Here is an 18,928-nt window from a genome sequence, read left to right as displayed (position 1 = left end):
GTGGTCAAATCTCTAAAGTTTTGATTAACTGAACCTGAAATTTGTGTCATTCTGTTTTGGGGAATCGAGAGGAGAGAGATACTTTTCCAGGCAATGAGGGCACCATCTGAATAAATTTAAGCCAAACGGAGTCGACTCGGATCACTCGGATTTGTCCAGTGGGCATTTTATCCTGTCTAGCGTATTCATGAGTTAGGGAATGCTCACCCGGCTAAAATCTGCCATTGATTCAGCAGCGGAAATCCACAACCAAAACTGTTTTCCCCATGCCTCCACAACGGCACCACCTGGAGGGTAACCCGCCTTCTTAGGGACCGGAAACAACTATGAAATCAGCCAATAAAAGACCTCCTCCCTCTTACCTTCTCCAGTTGTTTCCTGTCTCTGTGAAGGCAGGTTGTGGATCAGCGTTGGGGCGCAGGGCCTTTAGGTTTGTTCTCCCGGTTCATCCGGAGGGCCACTGCTGGAGGAGGGGTCGCGGAGCCGCTCTTCCCTCCTCTTGGTGTAAGTCCGGCGTGTGCAGGCTACCCCGTACTTTGTTCCGTTTTCCAAGCAGGGGAACCGTATGGTGCAGTGGTTGGGGGCGTTCCCATGGGCCAGGGAATGCTCCCGCAGTCTCGGGAGCGTCGCGGCGTGATGAAGCAGGCGTCAGCGTTGTGGCGCTGACGTCATCACACCGATCTAGGAAGTGGAAATAAGAAGGGAGAACGCCGGGGCACATGCATTTGTCCCTTCTATAGTTAACACAGCGTGCCCTCCTACTGGCAGTGTGTCCTTAGTCGGACAGCGAACCCACCCGCAAGGCCACTGAAACCTCCAGGCCCTCCAGCCCGGTAAGCCTCCTCCCTGAGGATGATTTTGATCACCTTTACCCTTCTTCCCTTCTGTGCACAGGGGGTTTGATTCCTTTCTTCCTGGGTGACGGCTGTCTATTATGGCTGTATTTTATTATTTTTTCTAATTAGCTCCCCACTTGCTTGTGTCTTCCTAGGGGACAGAGAGCATTAAAGGGGAAACATCCCAAAAGAAGAAATGTTCCTTATGTAAAAAGGGGCTTTCTGCTTCTTCCAAAAACTCTGTGCCCAAGATGTATTGAGTGGTCTCTGAAGAAACTCCTTTCCTGGTTGAGAGGTTAAAGGGGGTTGTGTCATCATGGACAATGGGGGCATATCGCTAGGATATGCCCCCATTGTCTTATAGGTGCAGGTCCCACCACTGGGACCCCCACCTATATGGAGAATGGAGCCCTGCAAGTAAAGGAGGGTGCATTTTATATGGGGCCCGCGAAAACAGACGAGCGCTGGCTCGGCTATTTCTGTCAGCCCCATAGAAATGAATGGTAGCGGGGGCCGCACATGGGCGGTATGCTCCTATTCACTTCTATGGGGAGCCGGCTTGGTGGTGGCCGGACTGGAATCCTCCAGCCACCACTTTGCAGGGTTCCGTTCTCGATATAGGTGCGGGTCCCAGCGGTGGGACACACACCTATAAGACAATGGGGGCATATCCTAGCGATATGCCCCTATTGTCCATGATGAGACAACCCCTTTAAGAGCCCTAATTAAAGAGGAAGTCTATGCGGCAGGTGAAGCTAAACTTTCTGCCGTCCCTCCTAAAGCCTCCACTTCTAAATCCTTTATTCCGGAGGAGAAGGCTTCTGATTTTGATGAAGGGGAAGTTTCTTCTGACACGGACTCTATTGTCTCAGAGAATACTTCGGGACGTCCACTTTGTTCCATTGAGGATAGTGAATCTCAGAGCAACAATAAATTTGGAGGAACCCAAAGAGCCTCACTGTCCAGGACCAAATGTTTTTCTTGTTTACAGTAATATTAAGACTGTCTTATACAAAATCAGTGGAGGGATCTGGAAGAGAGGCAGTCGGCTTCTTAGGCTACTTTCACACTTGCGTTAGGAGCGGATCCGTCTGGTGTCTGCACAGACGGATCCGCTCCTATAATGCAAACGCTTGCATCCGTTCAGAACGGATCCGTTTGCATAACTGTTTATTTCAGATCTGATTTTTCACTTCGGAAAACTCAGATCCGACAGTATATTCTAAACACAGAAGCGTTCCCATGGTGATGGGGACGCTTCATGTTAGAATATACTGAGAACTGTGTACATGACTGCCCCCTGCTGCCTGGCAGATGCTGCCAGGCAGCAGGGGGCAGACCCCCCCCTCCTGTATTTAACTTATTGGTGGCCAGTGCGGCCCCCCCTCCCTCCCCAGTATTAAATATGACCAGTGCGGCCTCCCCCTCCCTCCCTCCCCAGTATTAAATATGACCAGTGCGGCCGCCCCCTCCCTCTATATTTATTGGTGGCCGGCCAGTGCGGATTCCAAGTATTGTGACCAGTGCGGCCTCCCCTCCCCCCCCCCCCCCCCCCTAATTAAAATCACCCCACCCCTCATTGGTGGCAGCGGAGAGTACCGATCGGAGTCCCAGTTTAAATCGCTGGGGCTCCGATCGGTTACCATGGCAGCTAAGACGCTATTGCAGTCTTGGCTGCCATGGTTACTTGGCAATAAATACAAGCATTATACTTACCTGAAGAGCTGCGATGTCTGACCGGCCGGGAGCTCCTCCTACTGGTAAGTGAAAGGTCTGTGCGGCGCATTGCCTATAGCACAGACCTGTCACTTACCAGTAGGTGGAGCGCCCGGCCGGTCAGACATCGCAGCTCTTCAGGTAAGTATAATGCTTGTATTTATTGCTAAGTAACCATGGCAGCCAAGACTGCAATAGCGTCTTAGCTGCCATGGTAACCGATCGGAGCCCCAGCGATTTAAACTGGGACTCCGATCGGTACTCTCCGCTGCCACCAATGATGGGGGGGGGGGGGGGTGATTTTAATTAGGTGGGGGGGGGGAGGCCGCACTGGTCACAATACTTGGAATCTGCACTGGCCGGCCACCAATAAATATAGAGGGAGGGGGCCGCACTGGTCATATTTAATACTGGGGAGGGGGAGGCCGCACTGGTCATATTTAATACTGGGAATCCGCACTGGCCACCGATTAATATAGAGGGAGGGGGGCCGCACTGGCTACAATTAATACTGGGGAGGGAGGGGGGGCCGCACTGGCCACCAATAAGTTAATTACAGGAGGAGGGGGGGTCTGCCCCCTGCTGCCAGGCAGCAGGGGGCAGTCATGTACACAGTTCTCAGTATATTCTAACATGAAGCGTCCCCATCACCATGGGAACGCCTCTGTGTTAGAATATACTGTCTGATCTGAGGTTTACAATGTAACTCAAATCCGATGGTATATTCTAACACAGAGGCGTACCCATGGTGATGAGGACGCTTCAAGTTAAAATATACCATCGGATCGGAGAAAACTCTGATCTGATGGGGACTCCTGACTTTACATTGAAAGTCAATGGGGGACGGATCCGTTTGACATTGCACCATATTGTGTCAACGTCAAACGGATCCGTCCCCATTGACTTGCATTGTAAGTCTGGACGGATCCGTTTGGCTCCGCACGGCCAGGCGGACACGAAAACGCTGCAAGCTGCGTTCGGGTGTCCGCCTGCTGAGCGGAGCGGAGGCCAAACGGTGCCAGACTGATGCATTCTGAGCGGATCCGCATCCACTCAGAATGCATTGGGGCCGTACGGATCTGTTCGGGGGCGGCTTGTGAGAGCCTTCAAACGGAACTCACAAGCGGAGCCCCGAACGCTAGTGTGAAAGTAGCCTAAAATGTTTGAGGAAGTACCCTTTTGCTGAGGAAGATTCCAATTCTTGGGACAAAGCTCCTAAAGTCGATGCTCCGGTAGCAAGGATTTCCAAGAAATCATCTCTGCCGTTTGAGGATCTGGGGCTACTGAAGGACCCTATGGATAAAAAATTTGAGTCCCTCCTTTAAAAAGACGTGGGAGTCATCCACGGCCACGTTAAGACCTGGAATATCAGCCACCTACACGTTGTTTCAGAACCTGAGGAGATGTGTGCTTCAATACCTAGAATCAACTGAAAACCTCAGGAAGTCAAATCAGCTGTTGAATCAGTATCTCAGACTAAATCGGGGGAATGCGGCAAACTCGGTGGATTAAGTCTTGTATTTTTGTTATGACAAGAGGGGAATTTCTCCTCCTTCTCGGGTAAAGGCTCATTCCACCCAAGCATTGGCCGCGTCTTGGGCTGAAGGCGCCTCTGCTTCTCTTGAGGACATTTGTCGGGCTGCCACCTGGTCGAGTCCCTATAACTTCTTTAGACACCTATAAATTAGATGTCTTAGCCAGCAAAGACTCCTCTTTTGGCAGGAAGGTTTTGTCTGCGGTAGTCCCCCCTAATTGTTTCTCTGTTATTCCTCAGGTGGTGCCGTTGTAGAGGCGTGGGGAAAAGATAATTACTCTTACCGGTAATTGGATTTTCCTTTTATCCTCCACAGCGGCACAAGGTATTATCACCCAATTATTCTCTATAATAGATTATTTTCTGTTGATTTCATATAACTAGATCAAGTTATTTTTATCTGTTTATGTTTAAACATTATTAAAATATGGCATATACTTCTGAGTCCTAGGTTATTAACCGGAGAAGGTAAGAGGGAGGGGGCCTTTTATTGGCTGATCTCACAGTTGTTTCCTGTCCCCAAGAAGGCAGGTTACCCTCCAGGTGGTGCCATTGTGGAGGCTAAAAGAAAATCCAATTACCAGTAAGAGTAATTATCATCTTTTTCCATTGACTTTTAATGGTAAAAAAGAAACACCTTGTGCATGCAGTGTAAAATGGTAGACGTTTTATCAGTAGCTGAATTGAAAAACCCCTGAGAAGTGACGTGTTACTTCTAGTAAGCAGATATGGATTTCATAGAAGACAGTAGGGAGGCAGAGAAACCTCAACCTAATAATCTTGTGAAAACTCTAAAACCTTCACCAAATTAGAAATCTTTCACCAAAAATGACATGTTTTCAGCTAGAAATCTGCTACTGAGTTTTCTGCCACTGATTTTGCCATGTGAACTTGGCCTCAGGAAAGCAACCAGTCCCCCAGCAAGCTGATTGAAGTTCAGCTTGTTTCTGCTTGCAGATTTTGCACGTGTCGTGATCCGACGGCTGTGCACTGTACACGTACCTGGCTACGCAGAACTATTGCACGTGCCCACGCTCTAGTCTCGTGACTTTCAAAAGTAACGAGTGTGAAACAGGGAAAACAAAGATGGCGCCACATGGCTGGAGACTGAAAGGAAGTCGCAGGAAGACTTTGAACACAAAGATATCATACACAGTTTAGAGGAAGGAATACCAAGGAACAACTATAATTTCTTTGCTTGACCAGCCAGTGTGAATGGCTTGTATTTGTATGATATTAGGTAGAAGACCGGCTGTATACTGCCAGAGATCTCCCTCCGGACAAGCCTCGAGCTCTGTATTCTGTGCGCTCCGTCATATCTCAGGCTAGAAGGTCAGTATTCCTGCTCTCATTATGCCTGTGCCGAAACAAGATCTAAAGATTTACCAACATTTAAAGTAAAAATCAGGACATTTAAAGGGAACTTGTCACCTCCAAAAACCATCCCAAACCGCCAGCAGTACCCGAGAGTAGCCCTCAGTGCGTTTCTAATGATCATTTTCTTTCAGCAGTCAGATGCGACAAAAGCTCCGAAAACGTTCTTTTATCCCCTGCCCGCGCTATTTCCTAGTCATGCTTGAAGTCAAGGGGGCAGCAGCCTCCTAGCTTCAAGTTAAGGTAAGCGCGCCCCCTTCGCTGTGTCTGACAGCCGGCAGTTCGGCAAAGCCAGCCGGACTCCCCTGCATAAGCGCTGTCAGCCGCTGCCCCCTTGACTTCAATTATGACTAGAAAATAGCGCGGGCAGGGGATAAAAGAACGTTTTCAGAGCTTTTTCTGCATCTGACTGCTGAAAGAAAATGATCATTAGAAACGCACTGCGGGCTACTCCCGGGTACTGCTGGCGGTTTGGGATGGTTTTTGGAGGTGACAAGTTCCCTTTAAGAGGACCTGTCCCCCTCCCTGACATGTCTGTTCTGCTTGTGTTCCCCATTTAATAACAATTGGGGACACACATTCCTATGACTCTATGTTGTGACATTCCTCTAACATTTCCTGCTAGAAGTTTATAACTGAATTGCCATCAGTCTGCGATTAAAAGTCCAGCTGGGTGTTACCAGTTGGGGGTGTCCCTGCACAGTCTGACACTATCCAATCAGGTCTGCCAATTTCAGTCTGTGCAGGGACATACACCCAGGTGGACCTTTTGAGGATTGCCCCAGATATAATCTAGAATGCTAACAAAATGGACTGTCCCCCCAAAAAGTGACTTTTGGCAGGTATGCTTCTGGGAAAGCTGGGTGACTACTTATATGGCTAGCACTACGGCCGATCACACAGCCTTTCCTGAATAGCAGATTTGCCTAGCTATAGTATGTGATAATGCATGGCCACCCCCGCATTGCTGCATTTTGCGCTACAGTTTCTATATCTCCCATGGCTTGTATCTGTATGAGGTACTTGGCTGTCTGTTTCTATATCTCCTATATGTTTCTATTTCTTTTATGTTCACTGTCCGTTTTGCTTTTCATTTTCCAGGTTTTTGGAATTTTGCTGCAAGCACAAGCTCTCCTTGAATCCTGTCTCTCACACCTGTTGCTGGAGGACGGTACGACTAAAATGTGTCATTTCCATTTGTATCTGGATAAGCAAATTTCCTGCCGCTATGCAAAATGCAGGATAGAAAAGGCCTATTGCTAAATATAGTCTCAGCCTGAAGGTCATGGGAATGTCTTCAGATGATTTTGCTTTGCAAAATCCTTGTGTAGGTAAATGTAGGGGATGTTCTGTATCCTTGACGTGGCCAGGACCGGACTCTTGGGCAGCTTTATTTTAATGCAGGTTTTATGAAGCTCAGGGTTATGTAAGGGTATGTTCACATCTGCAGTCACTGATCCGGCAGGCTGTTCCGGCAGAAGATTTTACCATATCCGGCATAGCCAAATTTCCTCTGCTGGAACAGACTACCGGATCAGGTAGCACAGATGTGACCGTAACGTTACCCAGAAAAAAGTATTGTAGGTGCCGTTCAGACTGGCATTAAAGGAAAAAAATGTGATACTCACCTCATGATCCCCCACCGCTCCCGTTCCAAAACTTCCTGGGTCCCCACCAGTCTCCACTTACTGGTCTCTATCGACACACAGATAATGACCACAAAGCCAGTAGTAGGGGAGGATGGTTACTCCTGGCCAGTGAATGTCTGGTGTCAAGAAGGGACCAAGAAGTAAAGACCAGTGGCACCCGTGAATCATCAAGATCGGTGTGCCGGGGGTCAGTGAGGTGTTACTATGCTACTCTGATCATTTTTGTATAGAAAATTGAATGACTGGACAAGGCCTTTAAAAGTTATGGCTGCCAATAGGAAAAAGATTGTGTCCTTAAAGAGGTTCTGTGAGATTCCTATATTTAGGGTATTGGATCCCCCCACTCCGATTTAGCTGTAACTACACGGAGTAGTGGACAGAGCCAGTTACTGCAGTGTTACTCACATTTGGGAGCAGGACAGCTAATTGGTGGAGGTTCCGCGAGTCGGACCCCACCGATCTGATATAGATGACCTATCCTAAAGATAAAGGTCCTGGAGAACCCCTTTACGGCAGTTGTTCAGGACTTTACTATTGATGGCCTGGGCTCAGGATAGGCCATCAGTATCTCATCAGCAGCACTCTAACATCCCGGGGGTAGTTCTGTGGCAGAATTCAGCACTGAAACTCCACAGCGCTGTCCATTGTGCGGTGGACATAGCTGGTAACTGCAGCATTGGTCCCGCTGAAGTGAATGAGAGCAGTGCTGCAGTAACCAACTCCGTCTACTACACAATGCATTGACCTGTGTCGTTCTGGCTACCCCGAAGTAGCTAATCAGCAGAGGTGCAGAGTGTCGGACCCTGCCAATCGGATATTGATGGCCTATCCCAAGGCTAGACCATCAATAGTAAAATCCTGAAAAACCCCTTTAAGGCCCAAAATAGTGGCGTCGAGGGTCAAACATCTTCCTGGTATTTGGGGTTGTTGGAGACTTTTTTTTTTTTATCTGCAGCTGTTCCTGAACACGGCTCCTGATTCTTTTTATAGACCTAATTGGCCGGGATGACGTGTTTTCTGGTAATGGATGTTAATTCACAGAGCGAAGCAGAATTCCTGCTGATCACACCATAGCTGTGCATAATATAGTGGAGGCATAGGGGCTGACAGTCTCCTCCGCTATGTGGAGGGATGTGATCCTCGCCCCATGTCCTCTGTAAGTCCTCCATATCGATCATACATACCTCTCAATGATTAATGGGGGAAATGCAGGCTGCCCCCATACTTTCTTTTATTGTGTACCTTTCTTATGCTAGGGATCTGGGCCTGACTCCAGAGCTGTCATTCCACTGCTGCTTGAGCAATCTTTCATCCCGAACCAGGGCAGGTTTGCAGCATATTCTAATAACACGGTGTGTGCGAGCTATCTGGATGGCGTCCTTCTATACATGATTTGGAATTTTGCCAACTTTAATAAAAGTCAAGAGGTAATGTACATAGTCCTAGGGGGGATTTGTCATGTGCATAGTCCATGTGTTCGTCTAATGGACAAGACAGGGCATCTGTCAGCAGATTTGTCCCTATGACACTGGCTGACCTGTTACATGTGCGCTTGGCAGCTGAAGGCACCTGTGTTGGTCCCATGTCCATATGTGCCCGCATTGCTGAGAAAATTGTTTTAATATATGCAAATGAGCCTCTAGGAGCAACAGGGGCCGTTCCCATTGCACATAGAAGCTCTGCTTTCTCTGCAACCGCCATGCCCTTTCCACTTTGATTGACATGGCTAGGCAGTGTAAGCATCAGCACACCTGTCAGGCCCTGACTTTTCCATAAAGGGGTTGTCCGGGTTCAGAGCTGAACCCGGACATCCCTCCATTTTCACCCAGGCAGCCCCCTGACTTGAGCATCGGAGCAGTTCATGCTCCGATGCTCTCCTTTGCCCTGCGGTAAATTGCGCAAGTAAAAGGCATTTTCAGGAGTTCCGGTGACTAACTGGGGCTGCCAGGAAGCCCGGTGACGTCACTGGCACTGATGGGCGGGATTTAGCGCTGCCCTAGCCAGTAAAATAGCTAGGGCAGTGCTAAAGCACGCCCATCTGAGCCGGTGACGTCACCGAACACACTGCCGGGCGGACGATTCTGCCCAGTAGTGTGTTATTGTAAACAAAAGAGCCCTTGTCCTGCGCGATCTAGCGCAGGGCAAGGGAGCGCATCGGAGCATGAGATGCTCTGATGCTAACATCAGGGGGGCTGCCGGGGTGAAAATAAGGGTATGTCCTGGTTCAGCTCTGAACCCGGACAACCCCTTTAAGTGGAGAGATCACGGCAGTTGCAGAGAGAGCAGAGTCTCTAGGTGTAACGGCAACGCCCCCAATGCTCCTAGAGGCTCATTTGCATATAATAAAACATCATATTTCTCAGGTGTGCTGGCACATATGAACATGGAACCAACACCGATGCCCTTAGCTGCCAAGTGCACATGTAACAGGTCAGCCAGTTTCGTAGGTGCAAATCTGCTGCCAGATGCCCTTTAAATTCGAATATAGACCATTGTAGCGTTTCTGCTCCCACAGTGTCCAGACAGCACAGTTCTGCAGAAATCATCCAGCACAGTCAGACATGAACGGTTCAGTTGGTGCTGTTTGCGCTTTCCAGATGGATCGTCCAAACTGGTAGAAATGGAGGATTCTGGAGAATATGCAAGGTGTGCTTCAGTTCACTTCAGTATGTTTTTTGTTTTTTAAGATTTATAAGACCTTTTAAAAAAATACTTAAAGCTTTCCATGCGCCAATGGTATTATTATGCGTACTCCAGTATTACATTTAGTGTACCCACTGTGTGTTAAAGGGTCGTCCTTCCAGGATAATCCCTTTAGATTTTTCCACTCAGTGGGTCTCTCTCTGCTTTGGCCAATACAAAGGGACCTTCATTTATAACACCCTAAAAACCCACATGGATGGGGAATGTCCTGGGTGGACGACCCATTTAAACAATAAGCGCAGATCCTTTTCCTAAGGAATTAACATGGAAGATGGCAGCTTTAATGTGAAACTCTTCATTGGACTTGTTATAGATTTACATCATGCACACTCCCCAATCTAATATCAGAATTATTGCTTTAATTTCTGTCCATTTCTGTTCATTTTTTTGTATTAGTTTTACCTTCTTTTGACTTTATTCTTCATACTTGCTGCTATGATCAGTGTGTCCTCTCCCTGTAGCTATGTCGGAACCGCTGTGACCTGGTGCAGATGGCTGGATGAGAAGTCATTGGGAGAAAGGCAGACCCCCAGTAATACGGAAACTGACTTGGTGAAGGGATTTGGGTGGGTAAGCTTTTCAGCCTCCAACATGGTGTTGGTCACTTTACCGCCACACATGGATAACTATAGAAATTGTTTATTTTTTTTGTTGATGATCTTTTTGTCCTCAGCATAGGCTATGAATATCTGATAGATGGGGGTCTGACACCCCACCCTTCTGCTGTTCAGCTCAGAGTAGGTCCATCCATTATGTAGTGGATGGAGCTGGTTACCATTGAGGTAAATAGGAGCAGTGCTACAGTAACTAGCGCTATCCGCTGCACAATGGATGGAGCTCCTGGCGCCGGAGCTACGCTGGGGTGTCTGGTGTTGGATCCCTGACAATCGGATCTCGATAGCCTATCCCTTTTTTGTTATTGTTGTGATCTGCAGAGTTCCTTGCTTGCTTTGTACGATTTATGTATATCTGATGCTTGTTTTCTTCCTCCAGGACGGTAGCACGTGAGCTTGAAAAGATTCAGAGGTTTAATTGTATCCTTTAAAACCACAGCTTTATACGAGATCATGTTTGTACTCCATTATGTCACCCGGAGCTCTGCAACCAGGAGAAAGCTTACCAACCGATGATAGAACTGTGAGGAGACTACAAATATTCTCAATACAGTACATTCATCTCCATTGTCCTCTCGCCTTATCTGCCACAGAGTGCAAATTTAAAGATAAAAGAGGAGCACCATGTTAATCATTCACAAACTTTGGTATTATATCTCTCCTTGGGGAGAGAGCACCTTAATCGGTGTGTGGAGACTTACAGGCCATACATGCTCCTCTGTAATTCTGGGGAAAAAGGGATGCAAATGAGCTCTTAACAAGCTTTTCATCAGATGCCATCAGATGTAAGGCAGCTTTCCAGGACGTCCCTCCATGACAGCACCCATGGAGGTTGTCCTATTGGTCTCTGTAGGGACAGGAAGCGAGAGAGATTAAAAGGCCCCCACCCCTCCCACTCTCCAGTGTTCTTCCTGTCCCTACAGGGATGGGAGCCGAGAGAATCTTTTCCCTGCCCTGGGAATCTATATGGGGCCGAGCCTGGTCGGGGGGGGTCTCCCTCTCCTCTTCAGGCTTCGGGGGCCCTAAAAGCTAGCACCTCTCTGGGTAGAGGTCCCCTGGCTTCCCCAGATACCTTCTTTTCTGGCCGCATCGGCGAGGAGCTGAAAGCGGTCGGGAGCGCTGTGTGGTGGCCGCGGTATCAGGGAGCCGAGGCCGCTTCTTCCGGGTTCGGGAGCTCTGGGATCGGCTGCGGCTCCTGCGCTCGGCGCTCCTCCCGTTCGGCGTGCAGCCCATGTGACCGGAAGTGCGGGTCACATGGGCGAAAGAAAGATGGCGGCGCCCAGGGAACGCCGAGCCCGGCGGAATGCACGCAGGGGGGGTCGACTCTGCATGGCATTGAGTCCCCCCCCACCTGGAAATAAGGAGGCGGAGCCGCGCGGCAACGGGTGGACCAGGTAGGACTTAAATTGAATGTCAGTTTGCTGTCCAGGTGTGGTATGGAGGTCCAGATGTCAGCTATGCAGGACACTAGCGCAGACATCCCTACCCCGAGTCATGTAAGTAAAGTGAGATGTATCCAGGTCCCTCTCCTTTATTCCTTACGCTGGGCTAATGGTCTCTCTCTCTTCCTACCAGGGGGAGAAAGACACCACGGTTAAGTCGCTGGGAGAGCCTAAAAAGAAACCCAGAAGATGTGCGCTATGCTCAAAGAGACTGGGGGAGGCATATATAAAAGCCCTGTGTAGTGACTGCCTAGCAAAGATCCTCAGAGACGAACAATCCTCCCTTCTGGCAGACCTGAGAGTGATTGTGAAAGAGGAGATCCAGGCGGCCAGCTCTAGTGTAGCGCAAAAACCCTGTGCCGTCTCCCCTCCCCCCAAAAGACCCCGTGTGCTCAGGGAGTCGGATTCTGAAGAAGAAGGCTTATACCTTTCAGAAGGGGAAACCTTAAAGGGGGACGACGATCAGGGTTCCTCCCATATGGCCGACGATCAGAGAAGATATCTCTTCTCACAAGAAGATCTAGATCCCCTCCTGTCGGCTGTAAGACAGACTATGGATATAGAGGAAGAGGAGCAGACTCGCTCGATACAGGACGAGATGTTCGGCGGCTTAAAAGCTAGGAAGAAAAAATTGTTCCCGGTGAACGAGAATTTGAAGGACCTAGTCATAGACGAATGGGCTGACGCCGATAAGAGATTGTATATACCGCGGGAATTTAAGAACAGGCTTTTGTTCAACCCGGAGGACACAAAACTGTGGGATGTAGTCCCTAAAGTCGATATCCAGGTGGCGAAGGTGGTAAAAAGAACCACCCTCCCCTTTGAGGACTCAGCCCAGTTAAAGGAGCCAATGGATCGGAAGATCGACGGTTTGCTCAAAAGAGCATGGGAAGTTTCGGCCAATAGCATTAACACCAATATTGCTGCTACGTCCGTGGCCAGATCTCTGTGTCTTTGGGTGAACCAGCTGGAAGAACATCTTAGGCAAGACACCCCTAAGGAAGAGATCCTGGCGTCATTACCCCTATTTAAGATGGCTGCATCCTTTGTAGCAGACGCCTCAGCAGAGTCCATAAGATTTGCAGCAAAAACAGACTCCCTAACCAATACGGCAAGGAGAGCCCTGTGGCTAAAACCCTGGTCGGGGGATATAGCCTCCAAGAATAAACTATGCGCCTTACCCCTTAAAGGTTCTCACCTCTTTGGTCCGGTACTGGATGAGATCCTGGAGAAGACAGCGGACAGAAAGAAGGGGTTTCCGGAGGAAAAAGGAAAGAAACCTTTGCCCTTTCGTAAGACAACCAGCAGCTTCCAGGGCACTCCCAGAGGTAAAGGGAAGACTGGAAGGTGGAGCTACCCCAAAGGGGGAAAAGGTCGAGGTTTCCTTTTTAACCCCAATTCCAAGCCTGAGAAACAATGACGCCAGGCCAGTAGGGGGCAGACTCCAGTTCTTTTGGGAAGAATGGACCAGGATAACCAAAAACCAATACATCCTGGAATCCATCCGAACGGGGTTCAAGATAGAGTTTCGCCTTCCTCCTCCTCATCTATTCCAGACCACAGTCTTTCAATCGACCTCTCTGCAGGACCAGCTCCTGACGGACATCCAAAAACTTCTGACTTTAGGCGCAATTGTACAAGTCCCTCCTTCAGAGGAGTTCAAAGGTCACTACTCAAAACTCTTCCTCATCACAAAACCAGATGGCTCCAAGAGAACCATCATCAATCTGAAATTTCTGAACAAATGGATAACACATCATCATTTCAAGATGGAATCAATAAAATCTGCAATTCCGTTGATAAGCCCAGGGGCGTTCCTATGCACCCTGGATCTAAAGGACGCATATTATCACGTCCCCATTCACCCTCATTGTCAGCAATATTTGAGGTTCGCAATCAAGAAGGACGGAAGGATTATGCATTTCCAGTTCCAATGTCTCCCGTTTGGAATTTCATCAGCCCCACGCATCTTCACAAAGGTAGTGGCGGAGATAGTTGCCTATCTAAGACAGAGACAGGTAACTATAGTCCCCTACCTAGATGACTTTCTGCTTGTGGCAGACTCGTGGCAGACTCAGAGGAGGAGTTAGAGCTTCACAAAGGAAGGACTCTATCTTTACTCACTCGTCTAGGATGGAAAATAAACCTGGAGAAATCGGACCTACAACCAGCAACGCAAAAGAAGTTCCTAGGAACCCTCCTAAATTCCGTGACCCAGTACTCTCTTCTTCCCCAAGACAAGCAAGTCAGCATAAGGGAAAGAATAAGAGCCTTCAAACTAAAGAAAAAACGGACTCTGCGGGAAGCCATGCAGGTCCTAGGACTGATGACCTCATGCATCACAACTGTTCCTTGGGCCCAGTTCCATACAAGAACCCTCCAGGCGGAGGTCCTCGCTTCTTGGGACAAGGACCACAGATCACTAAACACCAAGGTATCTCTTTCAGACGGGGCGGTAAACTCCCTCTCCTGGTGGTTGGTAACAGAAAACCTGTCCCGAGGAGTTGCCTGGAACACGATACCGCTCAAAACATTAACCACGGACGCAAGCAGCCATGGTTGGGGAGCCCACCTAGGGGACCAGTTCTTTCAGGGCAGTTGGTCCGACGCAGACGCCCTAAGATCCTCAAACTACAGGGAATTGAAAGCGGTCTGGGAGTCCCTAAGAGCGGCAGAACATCTCCTCATGGGTCATCATGTCCGAGTGCTATCGGACAACGTAACAACAGTTTGCTACATAAAAAGACAAGGAGGGACGAAGAATCCTCATCTCCAGGACCTAGCGAATCTCATCTTCAGCTGGTCAGAGGAGAAGATCTTGTCCATTTCAGCCACACACCTGAAGGGATCTCTCAATTACACAGCGGACTTTCTCAGCCGACAATTAGTCAGGCCAGGGGAATGGAAGTTGAACCAGGAGGTATTCCAAATGATTTGCCAACAGTGGGGGAGACCTCAAGTGGATTTATTTGCGTCCAGCAGAAATACTCAGCTGGACTATTTCTTCTCGCTAGACCCAAGAGGAGGACCACTGGCGGTGGATGCTCTTTCCCAACCTTGGGATATGAGCCTAGCCTACGCTTTTCCCCCACTTCTCCTCATACCGCTAATCCTGAAGAAATTGAGAGGGTGCTCATCCACGCTGATCTTGGTAGCTCCAGCTTGGCCCAAGAGAGCCTGGTTTTCGGTTCTAAAGACCATGTCCATCAGGGAACCAATAACCCTTCCAAGAAGACAAGACCTACTATCACAAGGTCCTCTGTTTCACCCCAACCTGGACAAACTGAACCTTACAGCGTGGATCCTGAGAGGCAAACCTTAAGGAACAAGGGACTCTCGGACAAGGTAATTTCAACTTTACAGAGCTGCCGCAAACCTATTACAAGAGCAATATACAACAAGATTTGGAAAAAGTTCTCATCCTGGTTGTCACAGAACCAGGCAGATGCCAGATCCCCCACGGTGGGTTGTATTTTAGAGTTCCTTCAGGAGGGGTTTGATGCAGGTCTGAAACCCAGCACACTCAAAGTACAGGTCTCGGCACTCAGCTGTTGTCTCGATACTCCCCTTGCAGATCATAGGTGGATTAGAAGCTTTCTAAAAGCAGCTTCCAGATTGAGGCCCACTTTAAGACAGTCGGTTCCCCCCTGGAGTCTGAACGTAGTTCTAGAAGGATTATGCGATCCTCCGTTTGAGCCGATTGGGCAGATATCCGAAAAATTTCTGTCTCTCAAAGCAGTGTTTCTTCTGGCTATAACCACAGCCCGCAGGATAGGGGAAATCCAAGCCTTGTCAATTAAACAACCTTACTTAAGGATTTTGGATGACCGCATAATCTTGAAGCCAGACCCAGCCTTTCTACCTAAGGTGGTCTCTGCTTTCCAGAGAACAAGAGCTAACACTCCCTTCATTTTGTTCCCTCCCCAAAAATATACAGGAGGAAAGATTCCAGAGGCTGGACGTTAGAAGAGCAATCCTGGCCTATCTGGACAGAACCAGTTCCTGGAGAAGATCAAGTAATCTGTTCATCCAGTTCGGTGGGAAGAATAGAGGCTTGAAGGCCTCAAAACAGACGCTGGCTCGGTGGATTAAGGACACCATCAGAGAAACATACAGGCTGCAAGAAATAGCCTGCCCCTTAAATCTGAAGGCACATTCCACGAGAGCAATGGCAACTTCCTGGGCCGAAAGGGCCGACGCTACAATTGACCAGATTTGCAAAGCGGCAACCTGGTCTAGCTTCCTGACTTTTGCCAAACATTACAGGCTAGACGTTTTGGCCGGACAGGACTTGGCCTTTGGGCGGAAAGTCCTTCAGGCAGTAGTCCCCCCCCCTAGGAGATTCAGTTGTTAGTTCTCCATGGGTGCTGTCATGGAGGGACGTCCTGGAAATACTGGTTTAGTTTACCGGTAAATCCTTTTCCAGGAGTCCGACATGACAGCACCCTGTACTACCCTCCCCGTTATGCTGGTTCCAGCCTTGTAAGCAGTGTGAATATAACATTGTATTAATAAAAGTGTTGGATCCTATCCGGTGTAGTAATTTGGTAAAACACTGGAGAGTGGGAGGGGTGGGGGCCTTTTAATCTCTCTCGCTTCCTGTCCCTACAGAGACCAATAGGACAACCTCCATGGGTGCTGTCATGTCGGACTCCTGGAAAAGGATTTACCGGTAAACTAAACCAGTATTTCCTATAGTCAATGTTCGACCCTTTTAAACAGGCCTTGAGACATGACTTGGATAATAAGCCAGCATATCATCTGCAGACAGCTGTTTTGGGGTGATTGACCCTTATCATTGAAGAGCAGGGAGTTCTGGCTTAACTGGGTGAGAGGCCTAGGTCAGGATTTGGGAGTACTATGGCTATAAGTGTCCTTACGCTGATTAAGGCGCTCTCTCCCCCAGGAGACATAGTATCCCCCAAATCCTGACACAGGCCTCTCACCCAGCACTAGGCCAGTTAAGCCAGTACTCTCTGCTCTGCACTGATGAGGGGCAATCGCCCCAAAACAGCTATCTACAGATGAGATACTGGCTTATTTAATATTCAAGTCATGTCTCAAGGCCTATTTAAAGGGTTGAATATTGACTTTTAGGACAGCAGCCTTACATCTGGTGGCATCAGAGGCAGAGCTTGTTAAGAGCTCATTTGCATCTTTTTCTTCTCATTCACAAATGAAATGCCCCGTTTTTGTCTTCCAAATGAGGGTCCTAAGGAGCTAACATGCACATTACAAGATGCTGTAGGAGCACTCAACAGTATAGTATATCACACACTGCTGCAGAACCTCTTTTTTAAGGCCCAGCAGTGACTGAAGTCAAGCCCCCATTTGAGAGACGGTCTTAAAGCAGCTAGGATCTGTAATACACAATGCCCTCATAATACTGGCAAGTACTGTGCCTCTGCCTGTAATACTAGTAGCCGCGCAGCGCCGCGCCTGCACACAACACAGCAGTGGTCACACTATGGGAACACCATCAGCATGAAGGGAGAGTTATGTGGGGATTTTGCCATTTGCATTAGATGAGAGCCACTGTGAAGATTTGTGATACAACAGGAGGTCTTGTGCCTAAATCCAAGAGCCCGGGATGCTCGGACAGTGGACACTGGGGGCCCTGAGCACAGAGAGAGCCCGGTGATGGAAATGTTACCATCCAGCCATAGATATTGTTTGCAGACTGATCATCAACCGAAAGCATGCATAAACTGTGCCTTACAGGATTGTTACTGTAATTATTTTATGTTCATTTTGTAGCCAAGCAGTCCATGACGGTATCTTCATTGGATGTTCATTCTGTCCTTAATGCATGCATTCAGTTCTTTTGGAGAATAGCAGCAGAAAGGATCACAGAATTCCCAGCCACCCGGGTAATGCTGAGGGCGTGCAAGACGAGATCAGTGAAATGGATATACAGTCTATTCTGGAGAAGACCTCAAAAGCCATACAAGATATTGACTTGCTGCTTTCTTCTAGAAAGTCATAATTGCAGATATGAGTCAGGAGGAGAAGCGTGTTCTTTATACGAAGGAAATGATGAAGCGTATTCACAGGCAAGGGATGTTCTCCATTCCTGTGGCTAAATCGGGAGCCTGAGCTCGTTCAGTGTACAAGGTGATGTCACCAGATTCTCGCTTCCTATTTGTGGTGGCTCAAGCCTGGCAAGGAAACTTCGTGGTGGGATGATTCTTCTACAGAATCGTGCAACCCCCATCAAGTCTTGCCCACTGTGTCTTGTAGGGGTCCTTAACTACACAAAAAAACTTGTACCTGCTGGATTTGTTATTCATGAGACTAGGTACCTCGAGTCTCATAAAAGCGAATGTAGCAGTGCTCATGGACGCGCGCACTACTGTTATATTTACAGGGGGTCCCAGCGGTTGGCCTCCTTGTGACTATACCTTTGTCTCCTATCCTGTGGATGGATAGATAAATGTTGTTCATGGGCTAACGCCTTTATCTTTGTGTGTGAGGTAGGGCAGGGGACTCGGAGCTCTGTTTTTGGGGGGCTCTGCTTTAGATAAACTGCGGTCCTAGCCCTCTCCAGATGTATTATGAAATTAAAGTGTTTTTGTCAGGTAAAAACTGTTTTTGCTACTTTAAATGTAATGCGAACACATCATGTATATAGATGCATGTTCTGGTGATCAGATGTCGTTACGCTACTCACGTGGCCATGGCACTCCGTTCCAGAGCTGATGAAATAGGTGGATTTTATTCTCTATACACCATAGAGAACTTATTTTTTCTCCCCCCCCCTCTACAACCCCTCTCTTTCCTCTGTTCACACAGCCTAAACCCCTAAGGGTGATCTGCACTTGGTATACTGCAAATGCCAAATATCATGTTGAATTCGTGGCATAGTGGTCTGTGCTGGCCAGCTACTCTCGCTTATGTCCACGTATGGTAGCAGCACATCGAGTGGCCTTCCACATGGTTAATAAATGCAGGACACTGACACATACCGGCCCATCAGCCACACGTCACGTGTCAAACAGCCTAATCCACTAGGACAACTCTCACTACCCAAATATGCAACAGCGGGAGAAGTCGACTATGG

The 18,928-nt window shown here is 48.4% G+C and overlaps 1 protein-coding gene across 2 annotated transcripts in view; it reads left to right on the top strand.

The window, feature by feature from the left end:
* Positions 1-18,436, top strand: part of C1H5orf34 (chromosome 1 C5orf34 homolog) — a 31,795-nt gene extending 13,359 nt beyond the window's left edge. For both annotated transcript variants that reach the window (XM_044276213.1, XM_044276212.1), the window contains 7 exons: positions 5,327-5,418; positions 6,562-6,631; positions 8,366-8,536; positions 9,625-9,755; positions 10,274-10,378; positions 10,806-10,846; positions 17,688-18,436. In XM_044276213.1, the coding sequence (XP_044132148.1) occupies positions 5,327-5,418; positions 6,562-6,631; positions 8,366-8,536; positions 9,625-9,755; positions 10,274-10,378; positions 10,806-10,846; positions 17,688-17,854 (777 nt within the window). In that variant the 3' untranslated portion in view covers positions 17,855-18,436. The remainder of the gene's footprint in view (positions 1-5,326; positions 5,419-6,561; positions 6,632-8,365; positions 8,537-9,624; positions 9,756-10,273; positions 10,379-10,805; positions 10,847-17,687) is intronic.
* Positions 18,437-18,928: the final 492 nt, after the last annotated feature.

The sequence above is a fragment of the Bufo gargarizans genome, chromosome 1 (assembly GCF_014858855.1).
Source record: "Bufo gargarizans isolate SCDJY-AF-19 chromosome 1, ASM1485885v1, whole genome shotgun sequence".
Lineage (NCBI taxonomy): Eukaryota > Metazoa > Chordata > Amphibia > Anura > Bufonidae > Bufo > Bufo gargarizans.
The sequence above is the reverse complement of the archived record's forward strand: the minus strand, read 5'-3'. Positions and strand labels throughout refer to the sequence as shown.